This window comes from Python bivittatus, unplaced genomic scaffold (genome assembly GCF_059951505.1).
Source record: "Python bivittatus isolate LINGU-HERP-01145 unplaced genomic scaffold, Pbiv_v1 ctg000980_np1212, whole genome shotgun sequence".
NCBI classification, from domain to species: domain Eukaryota; kingdom Metazoa; phylum Chordata; class Lepidosauria; order Squamata; family Pythonidae; genus Python; species Python bivittatus.
The window spans coordinates 32880587-32904534 of NW_028277125.1; the positions used below are offsets into that span (position 1 = coordinate 32880587).

The window sequence follows — 23948 nt, forward strand, 5'->3', positions numbered from 1 at the left end:
TAATGTTAAAAATAGTGAGCAAGAAAAAAAAGGCATATATCATCTATTCATCCACAATTAGAGAACCAGGTAAACAAATAAGTTTCTCCATAAATTGTAGTAAGGGCACTACTTTGACTCCAATGGCAGTATGTCTGGCAAAGGAATGTATCTACAGCAGGACCTTCAAAAGATGCTTTATTGATGATTTAAACTATGGAGTGGACAGACTAAATGGTACTACAATTAGCTATTCTATTTATGGTAAAATCTAAGGGCTGGAAGGGATCTTAAAGATAACCTAACCCAACACCCTGCCCAGTGTCTATGCAACTGCAGCATTCCCAACAGATGGTCATTGAGCATATGTATAAATACTTCCAGCAAGAAGAATCCACCTCTTCCTGAGGCTATCTGTTCCACTGATGAACAGCTCTTATCATTAGGAAATCCTTGTATTTGTATGTCTAATACAAATCTCATTCCTTGTTATTTAAACTTAATGTTTCTTGTCTTGCCTTTTGAAACAACACTGAATGTTATCCCATCTTCCATACAGTGGTTCTTCAGATACTTGGAGACAACTATATATAGTGTCTACATGCAGACTTCTCTTCCCCAGGAAAACTTCACCAGCCCTTTCCTCACAATTTTTTGCACTCCTGGCCCCTTATCATTTTGGTTTCTCTTTTCCTGATATTATCAACATCCTCCCTAAAATATGATACCCAGACAGAACACTCTAGGTGTGGTTTGACTAATGCAGAATAGAAATGAATTATTCTATTGATCTTGTAACTCCACATTTGTTGATGCAGCCTAGGAATGTATTTACTTTTTTTCTTTTTATGCAGCAGCATCATATACAGTAGATGGCTGGTGTAGGTCTTCTGGGCTTTGTGGCCGTGTTCTTGAAGTTTTGTTTCCTAACGTTTTGCCAGCACCTGTGACCGGCATCTTCAGAGTGCTGGCGAAACGTTAGGAAACAAAACTTCAAGAACACGGCCACACAGCCCGGAAGACCCACACCAGCCATCGTATGCCGGCCGTGAAAGCCTTCGACAATACATCATATACAGTAGTTTATGTAATCTTGTTATCTACTGACACCTTGTTCTTCTTCACATGTACTGCATCTTATACTCTTGCCTTGGAGTTTTATTACTCAAATGGAGACTTCCATTTGTCCTTATTGAAATTTATCTTGCTGATTTCTGCCCATTGTTCTAGTTTTTCAGGTTCCTCCTAAATCTTGCTGCAAGGTCTAACAAATTTGCTATGCCCCTTATCTTTTCTCATAGTAATAATATTTTCTTAGACCTCGTCCAAGTCATTTCTAAATACGACTAACATGGGGCCTATAACAGAGCTTTGCAGTATGCCACTTCACACTTTCATCCAGCTTGATACAGAGCCACTGAAGTACATTTGTTGGATACAACAGTAAAATCAGATCTGTATCCATCTGATGGTTGCATATATCCAACCCACATTTTACCAACTTCTCTACTAGGATCTCATTACAAATGCTCTGCTGAAATCAAGGTTCATTATGTACACTGTATTCCTATTGTCCACTAAACTGAGCACTCTACCAAAAAAAGAGATCCAATTGTTTGGTACAACTTTTTCTTGATAAATTCATGCTGGCTTCTGCCAAACAATGTTTTCTTTTCTAAATGCTCACAAGCCAACTGCTTAATAACCTGGACCAGAATTTTGCCAACTACTAATATTAAGCTGACAGTCTGTTTTTACTCAGGTCCCCTTTTATCCTCCCTTTTTGAAGATAGGAACATGGGCCCTACTCCAATCATTTGGCACTACATGATTTCTCAAAGATCAGAGAAAAGCACTCCAAAATGACATCCACTCAGTTCTTCCAGGCTCTCAGATATAACTGATCTGGTCCTGGAGACTTACATTTATTCATGGTAGTAAGGCTCTCCCTTACTACTTATTTATCTTGGGCTACCACTTCCTCTTTGTGTCAGCTGAGCTGCTTAGGTCTATTAGTAGGAGCTGAAAGCCTTCTCCCTGTCATCATGCTATCATCTTCTCCAAGCAGCAGGCCCACTCCCCCTGCCTATTATTACTGACATAGCCAAAAGGATTTTTTTTTTCATTTACTTTCTTATGTTGAGCTTTAGTTTTGCCAAGTTTCTACAGATATCAGCTATGGATTTTTGTGTGTAGGATTCTGTCTCTACTTTTTTGCACTTGTTCAAATTAGGTGTCCTGTAATCTAGTGTGAATATATGACCATACTCCAATTTTCCATTTTGTAGTATCTTGAAACACAAGATGATGTGGTCACTTCTTCCCAAGTTTGCAACTGTTTTACCTCTTCAACCAGGTCTTCCCTATTGGTTAGGATTAGGTCTAGAAAAGCCTTATCTCTCTTTCAACATTTTGGAAAAGGACAGTGAGGAATTTTTGGGACTATGCAGCCTTGGCTGAATGGTTTTCCAACATTGGTTTGGGTAAAGTCAGTTTATTACTGCCTCTTCTCCTTAAAAATTAAAAATTATGCAATCTGCTTCAGGAGAGCATTATCCAGATCTTCTGCTTAACTTGGCACTCCATAGTACCCTTATACACACACACACATTATTTCTCTTCTTTGTGTTTTTATCGACTCTCAAATGAACTCTGTGTTCAGATTTCTAAATTACTACACAAGTATGCATTTTCTTTTCACATATAATGCAACTCCTTCTCCCCATTTCAGTTGGCCTATTTCTTTTTGAATAAGTTATATCATTTTATGCTTGCATTCCACTCATGAGTTTTGTCCTACCAGGCTTCAATAATACCTACTAAATCATGTCTGCATTAAGACTCCTAGTTCTTTCTCTTAGTTCCCCATATTTTATACACTTGTAAAAAAAACCACACACAATAAAAATCTTGGATCATAAAACTTGACTTATTCTTTCCTGCATTTATGTGCTCATTACTGTGTGCCTCTACATCCTGTATATCATTCCCAGTCCTGTTCACAGTACTTGGTGTTGCACCATTTTCTGGGTCCCCCTTTCTGTGTTGCACAGGTTTTAGGGTAACTAAATTACTGTTCCAAACACATTCTTTCCAGATTTCATGAGGTGCAGTTCATCTCCTGTCAGGAGTTCCTCATTTTGTAAATGCATCTCATGAGTGAAGAATCCAAATCGTTCTTGCTGGCACTATCTGTGTAACCTACTGATTGGCTATAGTATTCACCTCTGTCTTCCTTGGCCATGTCCTTCAACAGGAAGGAATGATTTATTGCTGAGACATGGTGTGAGAGTCTGACAGCTCTTTCACAGATCCGTTTCTTCTACTTTCAGTGTATCTCCCATACTATTCATATTTATAAGATAGACGTCTTCAGGACAAAAATGTTTATGCACATTGTGATTTTTAGTACACTGACTTCTGCAGAAAGAATCTTGTACTATAATCACATTTTAGGATGTTGTGAAGGGGCTGGGGTAATTTGAACAGTATCAGCATGGGTAAGTTTGTTGAAGCTGCTTGTATGGTGAATGCTTCTCTGGGATTTATACATTATCTAACAAAAGTCCAATAGACTTAGCATATTCCACTGTTATTCCATAGATTAGAGAAGTGGCAATCTAAATCCATAACAGTTTGTGGTTTAAAACTGCAATGTACACATCTGGAACTGACTCAAAGGCTTGTCAGTGACAATGACTGATCAGTTGAAGCAGTATTTGCTTGATACCTGGAAAATTACAATGTATTTTCATAAAGTAAAAAGAGAATACCTATATCTAATAAGTAATAAATGCTATAATTATTCATATTGTAGAAATATCAAATGTATTTATATACCAAAAAGTTTATTTAACCAACCATCTAACATTAATAGTTCTTAAAGAAAATAACTGTAGAATTAACAACTTTTTAAGCAAATTATTTAATACAGAAACTAATATATGCATTTAAACAACAACAATATCCCTTATCTCAGGAGTATTCCTCATCAGCTGACATCAAGTTAAAACTTATGAAGAAAAGACCACAGCCTCAGTGGAAAAGGCAACCGTTCCTGGTACTGCCTATCAACATGCCCGAATGGACTGAAGGAAGTATAGCTACAAGTACTAGAATCAGCTTTTAGGTGCATAACTTTCTACCCCATCAATACATTTTTCCCCAAGGCCATATGTTTGTGTCAGAACTCTTAACTGTTTACAGATGTTATAAGATTTTATTATGTTGGAGAAAGGTTAAAGGGTTTTATTATGTGAAGAGGATGATTGGTAGAAGTGTTGGTGGGGTGGTCAAGAATTGCTCCCTGTGAAAGTGTGGAGAGCTCTCAAAACTTTTTGTCTTTGCACTATTAAAGATATAAATGAAAGCACTAGGCAAGGTGCTTTCTATCAGCATGGGGTTAAATAACATTTGTATGCTGATGATAGTTATACATCCTTGCCCCAAGAGACTATCCAAGAGATGCCATCAGGATACTTTCCCAGTGCCTGGAGGCTGTATGGGTCTGGACTGGGAAGAACAGGTTTTGGCTCAATCCTGACAAAACTGAGTGGCTGTGGGTTTAGGGTCACCCATTTGTAGTGATCTTTCATTGTTAACTCTGATGTGTGACACTGTGTGGAGAGTAAAGAGGGTGGTATTGAGGGATCTGTTACCAAAGCAGTGAGGAGAAAAACACTGTTTAAACTCAAACAATGAAGAAGGAATAAAGAAGGTATGTGTAAACATCTCAGACAGTCACACACCCCATTCACATTAGCATAAGAAAAGGAGGAGGTAAAATATAATCAGATCTGCAGGACTAATGTCAGCCCCAAGAGGTAGATCAAACCATAAAATCAACTCCAAATTAAGATTAAAAGTACATAATAACCTAATCTTGCAAGACTGATTATGCTTTACCTCCTTCCTGTCTTATACTCATGTTCATGTATTTGAGAATTAGTCTGATGCTCATGTTTTAATTATATCATTATTAAAATAGTCTAATGTGAGAAAAGTAACAATTAATATGCATCTGTCTATAAAAATCTATACATATGAAATAAACTCAGTATTTTGCAGAACATGGGAGGGAAAAGAAACCTCTTTCCCTATTTCACATTACATGCCAAACAGATCAATCATTTTCAGCCTGCACAATCATAATTAATATTGTTTGGAATATGTTCAAAATTATGCAGTTTTAGAAAGCAGAAAATGATAGTTATTCCCCATGTTGCGCACACATTACTTTGACATTTATTTGATTTCACTTCTACATGTACATTAAAAATGTAATAAAAAGAAGATAGTATTTACAATTCTCAGCTATAATATAAAATTATACTTACAGAATTGGAGGCTAAGGCTCAAAAAGGCTAATAAGGCAGCTAAAGCCAACAGAAACAGAAAACGATTTCGGAAAAACATTATTATTCTTTCTGCTACTTCTTCATAGTTTTACCTCCAGCATATTCCCTGTAAACACAAATGTAAAACATTAATTACAAATAGTCCTAACATACTACTCATACTGTTACCTGGAATGTTAGGCTTCATTATTAGCATTTTTAAAAGGTGATATTAGCATTTTTAACATGGCAGTCTAGGCCTCTTTTCTGAGTTTAGGGAAGCATGTTTTAATTCTGGGCCAAAGCCATTTCTTGCGGTATATTTGAGAACTTGGTTTTGTCAGCAACTCAACATTAGAGAGCATATTCTGAAAAGTCCTTGAATACACTTGTAAGTTTTAAAAATACAAACCCAGCTGGGAAAGAGAATGACATAACCCATAAATTTGTCACTTCTGGAATGTTATCTGGAATCTATGTTTTCTGTGGAGTCCTTGGGGTTCTCTAAACTTGGCTGTTTTCTTGCAAACTTTTCATTACCCAGCTGGTAACCTCTTCAGTGCTAGAATGGAATGAGGTTTGCTCTCTGTTTATATACTGTGGCATGCCCTGCCAGTGTTGGTGGGGATGGGGTTTTTGTTTTGTTTTATTTTTTCCCTCTGGTAGTTCCTTGATTAGGGTATTGTTTACTGCTGATTGCATATCTGGTGATAATCTTGGTGTTAATCTCTGCTTATCTGGGTGATGATTGCTGGTGAGGAGATGTTCTGGTCTTTTGTTTTCCTTTTTATTGTCTCTTTTGAATAGCGTGTAGATGTTATTTATCTCTATGTGCCTGTTGATGGCTGCCTTGTCTGAATACCAAGCTTCCAGGAATTCCCTCACATTTTTGGATTTAGCTTGGTCTAAGATGCTGACTTATAAATGACACCCCCACCAACACTGGCAGGGCATGCCACTGTATATAAACAGAGAGCAAACCCCATTCCATTTTAGCACTGAAGATGTTACCTAACTGGGTAACGAAACGTTTGCAAGAAAACAGCCAAGGTCAGAGAACCCCAAGGACTCCACAGTTCAACCCTGAGCTACACATATTTTCTTCTGTTTTCTATTGTTCAATTCTCATGGGTAATCAATGTATTTTATTATTTGATTACTTGCTTTCTGACGTATGACATATACCGAATGTATGTATCATTTGTTTCTGTATCCTACGAAAAGGCTTGACACCCCCCCCCTTTTAATAAATGCTTTTTGCTTTGCCTGAATTACTGGGTGGTTTGTATTTTCAGGTAGGCTAAGAAGCTACCTTTGCAAAGGCAAAATGGTTTTCTCTCCCAAATTCAGAGAACAGGTCTTCAGCTCCACACCACTCAGTACGCCTGAGTTTTAAAGGCAACAATACTTATGAGAAGTATATTACAAACTTAAGAATTCTTCAGAAAAAGTTTATAGTAAATTATCTCCCTGTATGTTGCTAAGTTAGTTGTAATTTTCTTAATAAAAGAATGTTTGCAAGGTGCCATGAGAAATGCAGGTAGAATATAAATATTTCAAAATATAAATATTGAACAATAAGCCCATTCAACATTTTTTCAAAAGCATTGTAATTATATGTAACTGAACATTAACATACTGAGGGAATTTTTAATAGCCATACAATGAGTGCAAACATAATAAATTTTTGTAAAATATCATTACAAACACACAGGAGAAACTCTTATTTAAGAGTCTGTATATATGATAAGGGAATTTTCCAGAACAGAAAAACATACAAACAAAAAAGCAGATTATGTAATTATTCAGATGTCACTTAAAAGATACCTAAAGTAGAAAGCACGTAACAGATTATTAGACAAACTCAATTATATGAATGAACAATTTATACAAATGTTCTTCAACCTGATGACTTCTAAGTTAAATTTAATATATGCTAGCTGGATACTACAGAAGCTGAAGTTCAATACACCTTTACAGCAACAGTTTGGGAAACACTAACTTACACAAAGAAGAGTGATTATTTTTTCAAGCATATTGTGAAAAAAAGAGGAAATATGAAGAATATTAAGGATACAGTTCTGTGATCCTTAGTAGAAAGACATGCCAAGACCAGAATGCTCATACATCATCACTTGTAATTACAACGTTTTTCCATTCCAGCCTACTAGCTGTAACTGAAGAAACTGGAGGGATAAAAAGTAACTGACATGGAGGAGAGGCACTTCTTCAAGTGACCTGGTCCAATGAAGCTAGGTGGGTGGCCCCTAACAAAGGTTGTCTTTTGCTGCCTACAAATGTACATGTATGCAGACTACTCTTCAGCTGATACCACCAGTGAACTGAATACTCATGCACAAACACTCACTCCTTCCCTCACGTACAGAGTCAGGGATGCCTTCTAGAGGACATGGCTGCTTTAATGAAGGATACTTCACCCATTCTAATATGCTTTTCAAAGCCTTAAAGTTTGTTACTGTTAACGCTTTTTAATTGAAACAACAGCCTAGATCATGTAGAACACACTCTATTGAAGAAAAACTATTTTTAGTAACCTAGTTTTATATATGTCAAGTAGCTGCCAAATCTGCAGTTGATTTAATCACATCAATGATGTCATGACTATGTTCTCCTAGAATGAAGCACACAGGCACAGAAAATTACTGTGCTAAGAAAGTAGTTATCAGCTCCCATTTTCACTCGTCATGTAAAAACAGTATTTGACATTTCCAAAGAACCCATTCATTGTACCACCACTTTATAATATCAGCTGCTGGTCTCAAAGGTTAAAGATATTATTACAATGAATCATTGCAACAACTTTAACGTATAAATTTAAATGGCTTAGTTCCACAATGATCTATTTTTTCAGTCTATCTTCTGAAATAATTATACTTATCTGGGATGAAAGCATAAAATGTTTGTCCAGGATTAAAAAGATGGGGATAGTCCACTAGGATGTGCTGAAACTCTTATTGGAATGTATGCACAATTGCTTTACACACACAGCACCTAAAGATCTTTTAAAAACTTTAGGAAGGATTCAGACAGCTTCTGAATTCTCCACCCTCAGGTCAGCAAGGATGATAAACAATATGCAGTCACCTGCTGCAGACAGAGTAGGACTGTTTTATTTCCCATAAGCGTATGTGGTGGGGATTAGGGAGGAACTGGGAAAGATGACAGGGAACATTTTTGCCAGAATGTTCTCATATATAGTAACCCCTAATAAATGTGAAAATGTTGTAGAAATACAAAAAAAGTTACTACAGTCCAGGCATGAATACAAAGGTTAATTCAAGTATTTAATTCCCAAAATGTGCATTATCACTGTTGTGAAGAGAAAGCCAGGATACATAATACTACAGCCTCCCTCCCAGTCTGGATGCCAGACAGAATCTGAATTTGAACAGACTTCTTGCCTCAAACATGGGCTTTAGCACATATCCTCAATGCTTCCTCTTTTAAAGAGAGAAAAAGGGTTGTTCCTTTAAAAGACCAAAGCAGAATTCTGGAGAAAGGGAGCAAGAACTTTCTGGCATCTGAGCTGGAAAAACAAGTTGGAGGTACCATCTCCCCAGCAGCTCTGTTAATAAATAGAATTATTCCAAGAAACTAGGGGAGGTCAATGGACAAAGAAGAAAAGGACTTTGATTTGGGATTTAGGTTATCTCTAAAACTCAGGTATCTGCTGTAGCTATATGTTACATTAATTTTTATTTTTTTTGTCTCTCGGTGTGTAGCCTTATTCTTATTCTGATTTTTCTGCAGATGTAGGACTTTCTGTCTGATTTCAGGCTGAGTTCAAGATTTACTTTTTTCTTTCTTGGGAGCTGATATGTAACTGAAAAGTTCTCTCTCTCTCAAGTTGCTAATTATAACAAATTATTATTATCTTGTGGTCTGCACATGCTTTTGCAAATTAGGCTTCATATATCTTTTGATTTTTTTTATTAAACTCTTATTTCATCTCCTGTGAAATTGACAAAGTGGGGAGGATGAATTGAAATGCCTAGTCACGTACATTTACACTATAGGAACAGGAACTGCATTATAGAAATTATTTTTTCCCATGTTTTTATCCTTGATTTGCCAGAAAGGCAGTACATGATGTGGGATTCCTATCTTTCTCACAAACTAGGGTTAGGAAGGAATGCTAGATGAATTACCCATCAAACATAGGCGGTGGCAGCAGTAACTACATCAAGCAGGAGGCAGGCTCGGGGTGTTGGACCCAGTGTAGCTTCTGGAGAAGAGATTTGAAACCTTCAATTCTTCTTTCTGTGTGCTGCTACAATCATCATTTTTTTGCCAAAGGAACTGGGATTTTACTAAAATTCAGTTATGCTTATACAAGGTTGTTTCTGAAAACTTTTACTGATATATTTGAATGAATCTTATCTAGACACTGCTCTTAAAGAGTTACTTTATTAACATCAAGAGAAATGGAATTAACTCTTAAATATTAATATCCTGTAAGGATTTGTCCTATATCAAGTCAATACAGTAATTTTTATTGCTTTTAAAGGATACTCTTTTGATTCCAATGGCATTTATTAGAACAACTGTTCCCAGAGTGTCAATGATTGTTCCAGAAATATATACATTCCACTACCACCAATATTATTTTAATCTTTTTTTAGAGTAGTCACATTTAGAGATACAGTTAATCCTACTAAATGCATATACTTGTAATTGCCAATAGACCACATAATTGTTGCTTTGTACTCTCATAGGTGATTTTAGACATATGAATCAAGTCAAAATAAGATCACCATTATTTCTGTATTCATACAGAAGGCCAATTTATTGGGAGAAAAATATTGATATCTAGAGATAAAGAAAATAAAGTGAGAGTCAGTTTAGTCTAGTGATTAAGGGACTCGATTAGAAGTGGGAAAGCCCTAGTTCGAGTCCCATGAAAGACAGCTGCAGGACCTTGAGGCAGTTGCCCCTCTTCAGTTAGGAAGAAAGCAATGGCAAACTACTTCTAAAAATGCTACCTAGAAAACAGCATGGTCCTTATAGTTGCCAGGAGTGAAGTCAGACTTGCAGGCAAAAAAGAAAAAGTCTTACAAACTTTTCTAGTTAGACATTAACAATTTAATTTTTTCATGTTACAACTTGAGCCTGGATTTTGCCCTCTAGGTCATCATTTTGGTCCTAGGCCAATATTGCCTACTCACCTTAAAATAAATAATAGACTTTAGGATACCTATAGTCAAAAAGGTATTTCATTACAGTTGTTGCATACTATCACAGGAGGATCCTTATAAATATTATTCTATATAGATTCATCAACATGACTAAGAAAAAAAAAGCATATCCCAGAGAATAAATATACTTAAATCAAGTATATCAGTCAACAATATATCCCCAAAGCTATAATAATATCTCAGGTAAATGAATTAAATAAAAACAGAATTATAAACTTGGCCCAAGAATGTGGAGTTTATTCTAAAAATAATAATAATCACCGTACTATATGAATTCATATTTCTAGTGCAGTTTGAGGGGGAAATAATGAGTGAACCATAAATGGAAGAATATGTAACACCTTTTTTAAAGAAGTTCCTCCTTTGAAGTAAAAAATGGTTATTTAAATTTTTTTTTTACCAATTTTCCACTTCCATATTAAATTAAGTTTGGTAGCACTCTGAACATTTTCCATTAATTTTCCCATACTCATATCTCACAAGTGAGATTGCCATTTAAGATTAAGTCTAGAATAATGTTCCTTTTCATCAACTTGATGGTAAATGTTATAGGGGATAGTCATTTAGAACCTCTTTGTCATATGCAGAACACGCACTCATATACTCTATACAGTGGTACCTCGGGATACGAACGCCTCTACTAACGAACATTTCGGGTTACGACCAGCTTCGGCAGGAAAATTTTACCTCGGGTTATGAACTTGCCTCTACTTACGAACCGGATCCGCGGCCATTTTCCCTGCTGTCACGCAGTCGCGGCTTCCTGTGGCCGAGGTCGCGGTAGCAAGGAGATGTTCGGTGAGGCTCGTGGTGTGTTTTGCGGTGTTTTGTGAAGGTTTTTGGTGTGCATGTTAGCATGGCTCCAAAGAAAATGCAGAGCAGGCTTGGCGGGAGTCAGGCTCTGAAGAGGAAATTGCCTCGGGTTGCGACCAAATTCGGGCGGAGGGTGGAACGGATTAACCGGATTTACATTGAACCCTATGGGGAAATTTGCCTCGGGTTGCGACCAAATTCGGAGGGCGGAACGGATTAACCAGATTTACATTGAACCCTATGGGAAACTTTACCTCGACTTGAGACCAACTCGAGTTGCAACCAGAGTCACGGAACGGATTAAGTTCGTATCCCGAGGTACCACTGTATCTAAATAACTGATTCCAGTTCTATGCTATTTACTTGATATGTCCATATTAGTATGCTGCATGTAATCTACTGAAGATTGTTTAACATCTTTAATGTCCTTAAGTATCTCAGAGCATTTTCTGCACCATATCTTTGATAACCTCTTATATTTAACATGTACTCTTCTTTGCCTTGATTCCACTGACCTTTCTCATACTATTATTTGCATTTGCATTTCTCATCTTCAGTCACAATGTTCTAGAAATAAATCTCTTGTAGATTCAAAACCCTATAAAACATCATTGGCACACTCCAGGTTCCTTCAATTAAACAATGTCATCTCCCTAGACCCTGGAAGCATACCTTCTCTGTAGCAGTCCCTACCCTCTAGAACGAGGTTCGCCCTGAGATCCAGATGGCCCCTATTCTGTTAATGTTTAGAAGAGCTGTGAAGACCTTTTCACCCAGGATTTCAGTGAAAAAGAAGTTATCCACATCACTTCATTGTGCTTGCCATTTTTTACTTCTATTTTTTATATTTTACTGTAATTTCTTTGAGCCACCCAGAGCCACCAGTTCAGAGCTGGGTGACATACAAGTTTAATAAATTATTATGATTATATTATCATCATTATTATCTCTTTTTGTGCAAGGAAACTAATAAAATACCCAGTTGCAAAAAAGACAAAAAGCTATCTTTGTGCCGTTAAAAATTCAAAGGATAAGAAACAATAACTAAAACAAGAAGAACAAAGCAACTTAGAGAACATTCTGAGGGGCATGTTATGCTTTTCCATAGTGCATCCTTGTTCTATACTGTTCTGGAATCAATCTTTCAGGGGCCTTTGAAGTTTAAGCTAATGCAAATTGTATTTCTAATTCTAGAGAAGATTCAAAGCACAACAGAGAGAAGAAAATTATTATGGTGAAGAGATGTAAAATTTGCAGATTTTTAATGTGGCTGAAGAGTAGCCATATTTCTTTTAATGGCAAGGCTACAGTAAGGATTGTTAATAGCTTGAAAGTATTATTTAGTAATTGGATTCCTCAAATACTGAGCTTTAAATCTTTCTCTAAGCATTCCTGACTTTTTTTTTTTTTTTTGGTCAGCTACAAATACAGTCATGTCTATGATCAAGTAACTTGTTCAAGCTGGCCTTCTCACCTTACATTCCTACATCTGAAACTCAGAATTCTGAATTTCCCTACATATGGAATCCAAGCATGTCATCAACCTCCTGAAAATCTGCTTTTAAAATCTGGTGAAACAGATTTTCAATCTTCGTTCTTGGTTCCAAAGATTCCTCTGTGATTTCTCTTCATCTTCATTTTATAAGCTACTAAGACCCATTGTTTTATTTACACTACTGGGAGCTACTTTATTAGGGGGAAAAAAGTATTTCCTTAATAAAATACAAAATATTTGCAGTGTTTCTCTAGAAGAATCGAAAGCAATGTAGTTCAGCTTTATTTTAAACGCTGCTGGCTGAAGATATACAAAACTGAAGAAGTACAAAAATTTAAGGGGTTTTGTTTTGTCTAAATCAATAAAAGTCAGACTCAATGGAATCATTAGGAAAAAGATAAAAATGAGAACATGTCATATATATTACTGTTCTTTTTGTGCTACTTTGGTGAATCCTAATAAACATATTAGCCAGGAAATGAGACCCAGAAAATGATGAGGTGGTTACTTTTCCAAACTTTGAAAAATTAATCTTTTTTATGATTAAAATGAGAAATCCAGTTATGCACATTGCAACGCATAACTCTATGGTGTTTTTTCCTCCATATGGGTTGCTGACATAATCCACTATAAAGTACTATTGAACAAAATAATAAATGTACAATAACACAAATCACAGCACTGAACAGAAACTGAAAAGTTGTACATGTCCTACCTGATCCACCTCAAGGACGAAAAATGGCCCAAACTGAAGGAGAATGACTGAACAAATTAATCCAAGAGGGAAGGGAAGGAATGGAGTTTGATAAAGATTAAGCAAAAATTGGTCATTGGGAAAGAGAATTATGTCCATTATAATTGAAGTAAAACAACTTCCCAGATAGTCTCATTCTGCACCTGATTTGGAACCTTACACTATTAAAATGTTCATCAAGCCAGCTGTCTGTGAAAAAAAATGCATGGCACAAGAAGTTCAATTTCCCAATACAACTGTTAATATCACTCAAAATATATCTGGGATACAGTGCTTCTTTCTAATATTTTTTTCTTTCTCTCACTGCCAAGACAAACATGATCTTAGGAAACATCGGGTGCTGATGAAGGGTCTAGTTCTTGCTCTTCAAGTGAAACTGATAACAGTTAAATAATTCAAAGTAAAGTTTCCTTCCAGTTGAGCTCAATTCCTGGTGACTTCATGGACACATCCATGTAATTTGCTTGGCAACAATACAGAAGTGTTTTACCACAACTTTCGACCATGTGTGTGTATATGTGTGTGTCCTTTTTTTCTGTCTAATCCAGCCTGTAGCTCTGGAATTCCTTAGTGGTTTCCCATCCAAGCACTAACCAGCCCCAATACAGATTAGTTTACAAGCCCAGTCAAGACTGCCAGATAGTGCTCCTTGTTAAGTAATAAATACAGTTATAACAACAGAAAGAAGGGCTAATGTACTAATGAATCTAATGCAGATCAATGAGCCGAGATCCAAAGTCATCTTATTTGCAAAGGTGAAGTGAATAAAAACTAATATAAGTCTAGTTCTTGGTTACTGTCCCAGTGCCTTTCATTTTTTTTTAAGTTCATCTCCTATTAGCCCCACTATCATGTTTGAAGGGAAGGGAAGGAATTGTGTTAGTAGTAGTTAATATTTAGAAGAAACTAATTTTTGATTAGATTCAGATACCAAATAACTTGAAGCTGATTTCAGAAATTCAGTTTTAATAAGGGAGTAGCCATTTAACAGAGATTCAAATTTAAATTACTAAAATTTTAAGACTAACCGAATGATAAAAGAAATGCAAATCAACCAAACAACTGTGTTTAGTGTTTGAGACAACTGTGTTTAGTGTTTGTAAAAGGAATTACTACAGCTAAATTGCTATTCAGTGCATTTAAGAATCTGCTTTCTAAATCACTTCTAAGCATATTTACACAAAAGTTTGCTCAACAACTTCAAAGGCCTAATCACTATGCTTTGTACTGCAGTGTTAATCATCTCCTTGAGAGCATTAGGATGCTTCCAGGAGAACCTCTAGCATTACTGTTCAAAAAGTATTGTGAAGAAATTCACAAATGGAGGACATTGCCTGAAGCTGAAGTCTATGAATAAGGAATAAGGAAGGGTGGCTGAACAATAAAAGTAGTGTCAAGCCTCATTCAACCAAGTTAGTTGTAATTAAGTAATTTCCTTGTAATTTATTACAGAATTAGGACAGTATCACAATGAAGATAGATAGATAGATAGATAGATAGATAGATAGATAGATAGATAGATAGATAGACAGACAGACAGACAGACAGACAGACAGACAGATAACCGCATCAGACCATTTAAGTGTCTCACCCCCATCACACCAACCTGTCCCACCCAGTCAGGCAGAGAGGGCATGTTGTGGACCTCGTCAGCAAGAGAATGTCGGTTGGCAGGGCCTAGGAGGAGAGCCTTCTCTGCCATTGCCCCTGCCCTTTGGAACATCCTCCGCCCACAGGTGTGGGAGGCCCCTACTCTCCTGGTTTCCGGAAAGGATTAAAGACCTGGCTTTGCCAGCTTGCATGGGTTGACAAGAATCTTACCCAGTCCTGGGGGTGGCTGGTGCCTTGATGATGCTCACTGAGTTACTGCCAATTTTAACATCTATCCTTGGATTATATTTATTTTCTATTTATTTAAGATTATTTTATATTGTAATTTTAATTGATTTTAACTGCTTTGTAAACCACCCAGAGTATTTTTTTTAACTAGATGGACGGTGACAAATTTGAGAAAGAAAGAAAGAAAGAAAGAAAGAAAGAAAGAAAGAAAGAAAGAAAGAAAGAAAGAAAGAAAGAAAGAAGGAGGGAGGGAGGGAGGGAGGGAGGGAGGGAGGGAGGGAGGGAAAGAAAATGTGAGATATGCTCTGCATCAGTGGCATCCACCTGCTTTGAAAGATTACAATGATTAAGACTTGGTTTGCTACCCAGTAAAACTTACCCACCTTTTGCCTTAATCCTCCTTTCAAAAATACTGAACAGGATGTTAAGAATAGAGTCATTTATCAACTCTATTGTAGGCATGAAGTTGTAGACATGAAGCACAACAAGGAAGGAAATTAGATACTGTAGTCTGTATCAATTCAAATTACAGTACCACAAAGGTATTGTATTTTTAAAAATGCTTCCATAGATTATAAAAAAGACAACCAGCATATTCTGTTTTTGTGCTTGCATGGAGCTTCCACGTCTATGGTATTCTGTGGCAAGTATAGTACAGTTGGACTTCTTGATTTTACCAGAAGGAAACTGTATTTTTGAATGCTATCCCATACAACATCTTCTATATAGAGACCACATCATCAAAACAAATTTTAAAAAATCTAAACAGGTGTAGTCTAGCACACTCCCTGAGATAGGAAATAACACAATCCATAATCCCACCATTCTTGTTCAGCATAAATATATATAATAGTCTTAGAAGCACTGCCAGACAGAAAGTGTTACTCATACATTCAGCACAATAATTTTTATCAATTGCAATGCTGTTTACTTTCATTACTACATCCACTTAGTCCATTGATTTCTTCTAAGACCAATAAAGGTTTTGAAAGATGAAGCAAAGCTAACAGTAGGAGCCATACAGTCTCTTTTCTAAAGAGCAGCATAACCTGAACTATGCCACTCAACTTTTAAGTACTTCCAAAAGTACTTTTGCACTAAGTCCACAGATATAAGAAGGGTATCATTAGTAATGGATTGTAATTGTGAGGACTGAACCTAGCAAGGTTGAAGCAAGGAACCTAGGCAGAGAGTGCTGTCATCAAAATACTGTCCACAAGGTATTGCACAAGGCCGAGAGAAGACTTTAAACCCCGGGTCTGATAAAAATATGGTTTAATTCCTAGCTCTTGCAGTAGCTGTTATTTCTTAATTGGGGATTATTTGCGTCTGTAATAAAAGCACCTTATCTAGCCTAGTTTTGTCCTTGAGTCTTAACACTGCTGCTACCAAGTGCAGGTTGGGTTTCTAGAGAGTTTATACTCTGGACCTGAGGGAAGCTCAAATAGCCATCCTGATTAAGTGGATCACTGGATGATTCAAAAACAATGAAAGCTTTACAATGATAGTACCTTTTAGCAAAGATAGATAGATAGATAGATAGATAGATAGATAGATAGATAGATAGATAGATAGAACCTTTTAGCATAGATAGATAGATAGATAGATAGATAGATAGATAGATAGAATTGTTAATAAGGAAATGGAGAGGGATGATTTGTTTTATCTTTCTAGATACAAGCATTGTATTTTATTGCAAAGCTGCTCAATTACACTGTTTTTCTATTTTATTCTATCAATTTATATTTTAGGTCATTAATGAAGCTTGTTTTGTGGGTTGTAACACAAATATATTTGACATTAAAAAACATAGTTTTCTTTGGGACAGTGGCCCTATTAAGAAATCTGTTGCCCCTGGAGTTAAAGCAAGCCCTTTACTAAGGTTTAGGAGAAGCCTCAAAGCATATTAATTTTTTGATGATTTTTAATACCACTGTTTCAGTTTTTTTGTTTTACACCTATTATTTCATTTTTAAGGTTTATGAGTGATACCTTTACTATCCTTTGTAAGCTGCCAGAACCATTCATAGTGGGTGACATGCACATTTTCTAGATATCTAAATAAACATCAAATAATTACTTCTTTTTCTATAGAAACAACTTACTGCACTAGATGATAATAGAAATTACTTACATTCTGCCAGTTCAGAACAGGGAACACCAATCACCCAGGTGAGCAAACTGAGGCAATGAAAACACGACTTTATTTATTATAACATAACATCTGTGGACTACAGTTATGGCATTGTTTGCTAGCATTTAGGATGCTGTAGGGCTCTTTAATGGTTTCCCTGCAAGAGGCAACCTGTGGCACTGATGGGACTGAATAAATATTTGCTTCCCTATCAGATACCACTTGCATAATTTTCTCCCTCAGCAAATAATCTTAATACTACATCAAGATATACACAATAACCAGGACATGATACCACTGCAGGGCATGTCAATTAAATACCAATTTGATCATTTTATGGTCAGTTGGGTTACATGTATCCAAACTGAATGTAAGTTACACTTCCTGAGCCAATTGTAGTAAAATGTGGATATACCTCATGAAGGCTTTTATAGCGTGGTGAGGCAACATGGGATTGGTAGAGGGTGGCACAAAAGGAGGATACAGTGCAGACAACGGTAAAGTCCACCTGCAATGATCTGATAGTCTACAAAGTATGATCAGAAAGTGCGGGAGGAAGCTCTTTTCTTCGTGCTTTTTCTCCACCCACCTGTAGTACCTGTGGAAGGAGATTTTATCGGAGTAAAAGATCAGGATGAGCTACGTGGGAAAGACGGATCTACAGAAAAGAAACTGAGGCGGTTTGGATGGTGCACAATCGGGCATGCCAGGGGCTCCTAGTCAGAAAACAACGAACCGGATCGGAAGCAACGGAACGCGTAGCCGCAGCTTGGCACGGCGGACAGAAAGCGGCTGCCTCCCGAGGCGTGAGGAACAGAGAAGGGACTACCGCCACGCTGGAGCCCAAGCAGAGCGGCTGCCTTCGCGCTCAGCTGGATCGGAACTGGCCAAGCCATCTGCTTCGTGGCTGCGGTGGGACGGGCGGAGGAGAAAAGCCGTCGATGAAAGGTCTCGCCGAGCCAGGGGAACGCTCCTCGTTCCAAGAAACGAAACTGACCTGGCTGCCTGCACTGAGCTTCGGCTCCTACCTACCCTCTTAGGTGTCTTCCCCGCTCAAGACAGGATCCCGCGCCGCTCAGCCACCGCCGCCGCTTCTACCGGGCAGCTGCTCGCCCGCTCGCCCGCTCGCCCGCCCTTCCCCGCTCGCGGTCTCCGACTCTCTGTTCCGCCGTCGCGGCGCGAGCATTAACTTGAGCCGCCCTCGTCTACTCGCCCGCTGAGCGTCGCCTCTTCCTCCCTTCCATTGGTCGTCCTCCAAAGTCCTCCACAGCGCCCCCTACATTTCACCCACGCCTTGGCAAGGATGACGTGCGCCTCCGCGATCTCCTTTTGCCTGCTTTTGTCAGATTTTCAGCACGGACCGAGTTGGGAGGTGTGTTACGCCGAGATTGGTCCGCACGGGCCCTTGTCTCCTAAGGCTAAAGTTCCTGCCGTACGACGCGTCACTGCAGAAAACGACGGCGTTTTCTTAATGCAATCTTTTTGCATACGGTAGTTTAATCTTTGGCTTAGGCTGATCTGTGTTCAGGAAGAGGAGAGAGAAAGACAGAGGAAAGACGTGAACAAATATTGGATTAAAAAAACACACACAAAAATCTGGCATACTGTGATACAGACCTCTCTCCTTCCAACACAGACTTTATTGGCTACACTGTACTGTCTTAAAAACATTCAGCAAAACAGCTGGCAAGCATTTGGAAATATGTTGGGAATAGAGATTCTCAACAAAACAAGACTTCTGCTTTCATATTTTTGCTGTTACTAATCGCCAAACCATTTAGTGGTTATATCAAAAGGTACCGGATGGACACCACACAGCAGTACCAGTAAATAATACTGTTCATTCTTTCCAGACAAAACTTAATTTTAGCGTTGCCAAACTAGGCATTTATTCTGCATTTGGTCTGTTCATCTCATTCACTTAATTTTGCAGACGATTTGGACTTTTTTCTTGTTAATCAGCCCATGAATTCCGTTCGGCATTTGTTTTTCTTTTTTCTTTTTTGTTTGTTTTTTTTCTCTTAAAAAACAAACTAAAAAGGGAAAACTATATTTCAGCAGGCTTGTACAGAAAATCATATAACTGAGGCACAGTTAGAGCAGTTACCCTTGGGGAAGTTGGCTAACACAGAAAATGTTCCTCCTTTATTACTTTTTGTGTATCCAGTTGTTAAACAGTTTATCACCTTTCCAAAAAGGCTGAATTTACAAAGCAGGGGCAGAATTCCTTGAATATAGTTGTTTGAATTTCTGATGAAGCATGGCTATGATTTTGCTGAAAAGGTGCAATATTTCTATTACCTTTTGGAAAAAAATGAAGTATTTCTGAAGTTGAGCAAGAACTGTTGTTTTCTTTTAAAGAGATAGGAAAGAAAAAACGACAGACTTTCAATTTCAGTGATAGCTTCCCTCTCTTTTGAAGAAACAGTGTTTGAACAAATGAAAAGAAAGAGCCCCAGAAATTTCAGGGAGGAATAATGAAGACTAGTTGCAATCTACATATTGGGCAGGGGATAATTGAACTATAATGTATCATCAGCACGCCTTGCAGGGAAATCTTCCTATCCTCAAAATCTGTTCTTCATTTACAAAGCTACCCATTATTAGAAAATCTTGTTTTCTGCATCAAGCAATCTAGCTATTTTGCTTACAACTTTAACCTTCCCTATCTTCCCTGCAAACGACATCAACAGGAATGCATCTGTCATCTTTTAATAACCAGCCTAAATATAACTAGGATTGCAAACTTATTATTTATTACATTTATATGACTGCCCATCTCAAATACATGGCTCTGGATGACTCACAAACAATAAAAACAGTATAACAAAATTATAAAGAAACTTAACTGTTTCTTTAAGTCTTTCAGTAGTAATATAACTTTTTTTAAAAAAAGTATGCTGTGCTCTAAGCACATTGGTATACGATGTGTGTGTATGTATGTGTAATAGTAATATAGTGTGTGTATATATATATATATATATATATGTGTGTGTGTGTGTGTGTGTGTGTGTGTATACACACACACACAAGTCTTATAGTCCCAGTGTTATTTTCAGTGTTGAATTACTCTTGTACATTGAATTTATGTCTTCAGTGACATTGTGTTCCTTCTTCCATTTCAATTTCTTTTTCAGCTGGAGCTGATCCCCACCATATTCAGTCCTCTCTACAACTCCTTTCTCCTGCCTGGGAATTTCAATGGGAGGGAAAATTTCCATTTTTTCTTAGCTGAAGTTGAAGAAGCTTCCCCACTTTCAGGCCCTGTGTAAAGTGTTAGGGTTGGCGAAACCTTGATAATAGGGAAAAATTAACGAGCAAGCCATTAAGAGGATACAGGTGGATCCCAGTTTAAGAAAGAGTTCAGTTCCCAAGGTCTGTCCTTAAGTCAAATTTGTATGTAAGCCAGAACAGTATTATTGTACAATACTGTATAAGTGGTATTGTGTAATTAATTCAAACCATTGAGTATTTAACTTGAATCATTGTGTATTTAACTCAGATTTTGCTACAATAGGCTCCGTTCTTAACTATGGGTCATCTGTAACCTGGGCGTTCTTAACCTGGGGACTACCTGTACTTTGTGAAAATATAATTCAGTCCTAAGGAAGAAGAAAGTATAATAAATAAACTCATAATAACCCTGCCTTGATTTTGTTTAGTATAAGATGGGACAGATAAAAACTTGGGCAGGCTTTCAAGAATCCATTATTCTACCATACTACAGGGTTGTCGTTGTGGGGAAAATAGGAGGAGAAAGGAGTATTAGGTATGTTCACCACCTTGAGTCATTTATAAAAGTAATAAAAGCGGAATAAAAAAAATCTAAAAGAAAAAACATTCTTGGAATCCTTGATGAGCTTGTTTCTAGATCTTACCTATCTTGAACAGCTGACATATTTGTGTCATGGCTAGGAGGGCCTTTGCACAACTCTGTGCACCCCTTCCTGGATTGCTCACAGTCACTCATGCCCTAGTCACCTCCAGATTGGACTACTGCAATGCACTCTACATGGGGCTGCCCCTGAAGAGTATCTGGAAGCTTCAGTTAGTTCAGAATACGGCAGCACGGGCAGTTATGTGTGCTCCTAGAAGAGCACATATTACAACACTGCTTTGCGAGCTGCATTGGCTGCCAGTTTGCTTCTGGATCCAATTCAAAGTGATGATTTTGACCTTTAAAGCCCTTCATGGCATGGGGCTGGGTTATCTGAGGGACTGCTTCTCCTCAATCACATCAGCCCATTCCATTAGATCTGGCAGGGAAGCTATGCTACGCATTCCATCGGCCAAGGACTTGCATTTGGTGGGTTCCAGGAGGAAGGCCTTCTTTGCCGTGGCTCTCTCCTTGTGGAACATTCTCCCTCCTGAGGTTAGGCTCACCCCTTCCCTGCTGTCATTTAGGAATTCCCTCAAGACCTGGTTGTGTCACCAGGCCTGGGGGTCTTTGGGAACTGGAGACATCCTTAGGTGGCTCCACTGTAATTGATATTCTGCTCTCTGTGGGGTTTGTATATTTTAAAACCCAAATTGTTTAAAATTTGTGATAATGTTTTATTTTAATAATATTTTTTAATCTTTTTATGTGACTGTCTTTATTCACTTGTTATTTTATTAATTGTTGTATGCCGCCCAGAGTTGCTTTGTGTGAGCTGGCAAGTATATAAATGTGATAAATAAATACATACATACATACATACATACATACATACATACATACATACATACCCTGCTACCTCTCCTATTTCCTTCTAATGCCAGTTAGCAGGAAGGGGGAAATGTCTACCTCTTCTATTTTATCAGGAGTCCCCCCATTCTGGAACTCTCCCTCTCATCTTTGAGTGGGTAGTCTCTGTCTCTTATTAGTAATATAAAAATTTCAATCCACTTCCCCAAGCCAGTCACCCACATTCTTGTTGTCAGAAATCCTAGCAGGCACCAAAGCTGATATCAGTGGCTAGCTGTGTGATTTGGGTTGTGAGATCACTGCAGATGGAATGGTTGAAGGAAGCAATGGGCATGTACACCATCTTCTGGTTTTATAGTCTTTCCATATCTGAATAACCCTTCCAATGTATCACATATTCCAATCTGCCCAACATGTGCCAGAATACATTTTATCGTTAATTCTTCCTCCCCTCTGCCCCAGAATGGGGTGTTCCAGGACCAGGAACTTGTCCATAGGAAGGAAAAACACCTAATTTAAATTAAAACAAAAACAAGTCCCTGAAAATATGAAAGGGGCAAGATAATACTATAACTAGTTGTGTCCATAATGATTTGGAGTTGTTCAGATCTTATTGACCATTTCAGGATTCCGCAAGCCTGTCCCCTCCAGTCATTGCTCACTGTGAACCATAGTCAATTTGGCTTATGCTGCAGGATAATCCAGACATCTGATTTTCACAGAGGGGCCTGCACATATATAATCACAGTCTGGCACTTTTCAAAGCACTCGATAGGCCTTACACAAACTCCTTATAAACACCAGTTTAATATTCTTTTGAAAGAACTTTAGAACTTTTTTCTTAACATGTGTTTAGAATTCTTTGAAAAAGTGCTGTACACAATGTCAGTTTAAACCAAAAAAGAGGGACAGATTCTGCCAGCTGTATGTTGCTGGTACTGTCACCGCTGAGTCTATCACCAGAGGCATTTCTACCTACAGTTAAAATTAATTAGTCAAGATCATTGGGCAGATTAATGCAAACATAATGCAATGAAGACTAAATAGTTAAATATATTTTCTCAGTAAGATTTGTTGTTGTTGTTTAGTCGTTAAGTCGTGTCCGACTCTTCGTGACCCCATGAACCATATTGCGCCAGGCCTTCCTGTCCTTCACTGCCTCCCTGAGTTTGCTCAGTTTCATGCTCATTGCTTCAGTGATGCTATCTAACCATCTCATCCTCTGCCGTCCTCTTCTCCTTTTGCCTTCAATCTTTCCCAGCATCAGGGTCTTCTCCAAAGAGATCTCTCTTCGCATTAGGTGGCCAAAATATCTGAGCTTGAGCTTCATTATCGATCCTTCCAATGAGCAATCAGGGTTGATTTCCTTTAAGATTGACTGGTTTGACCTCCTAGCAGTCCAGGGGACTCTCAAGAGTCTTCTCCAGCACCACAGTTCAAAGGCATCAATTCTTCGGCGCTCGGCCTTTTTATGGTCCAGCTCTCACAGCCATACATTACTACTGGAAAAACCATAGCTTTGACTATGCGGATCTTTGTCGGCAAGGTGACGTCTCTGCTTTTTAATATGCTATCTAGGCTTGCCATAGCTTTCCTCCCAAGGAGCAAGCGTCTTTTAATTCCATGGCTGCAGTCTCCGTCTGCGGTGATCTTGGAGCCCAAATAAATGAAGTCTGTTACTGCTTCCATTTCTAC

The 23948-nt window shown here is 37.9% G+C and overlaps 1 protein-coding gene across 2 annotated transcripts in view; it reads right to left on the reverse strand.

Moving 5' to 3' along the window:
• PXYLP1 (2-phosphoxylose phosphatase 1) overlaps window positions 1-18829 on the reverse strand; it is a 43902-nt gene extending 25073 nt beyond the window's left edge. For both annotated transcript variants that reach the window (XM_025169189.2, XM_007432196.4), the window contains exons 1-2: window positions 18599-18829; window positions 5316-5442 (exon numbers count right to left, since the gene is read on the reverse strand). In XM_025169189.2, coding sequence (XP_025024957.1) covers window positions 5316-5394 — 79 coding nt within the window. In that variant the 5' untranslated portion in view covers window positions 5395-5442; window positions 18599-18829. The remainder of the gene's footprint in view (window positions 1-5315; window positions 5443-18598) is intronic.
• Between the last annotated feature and the right edge of the window lie 5119 nt (window positions 18830-23948).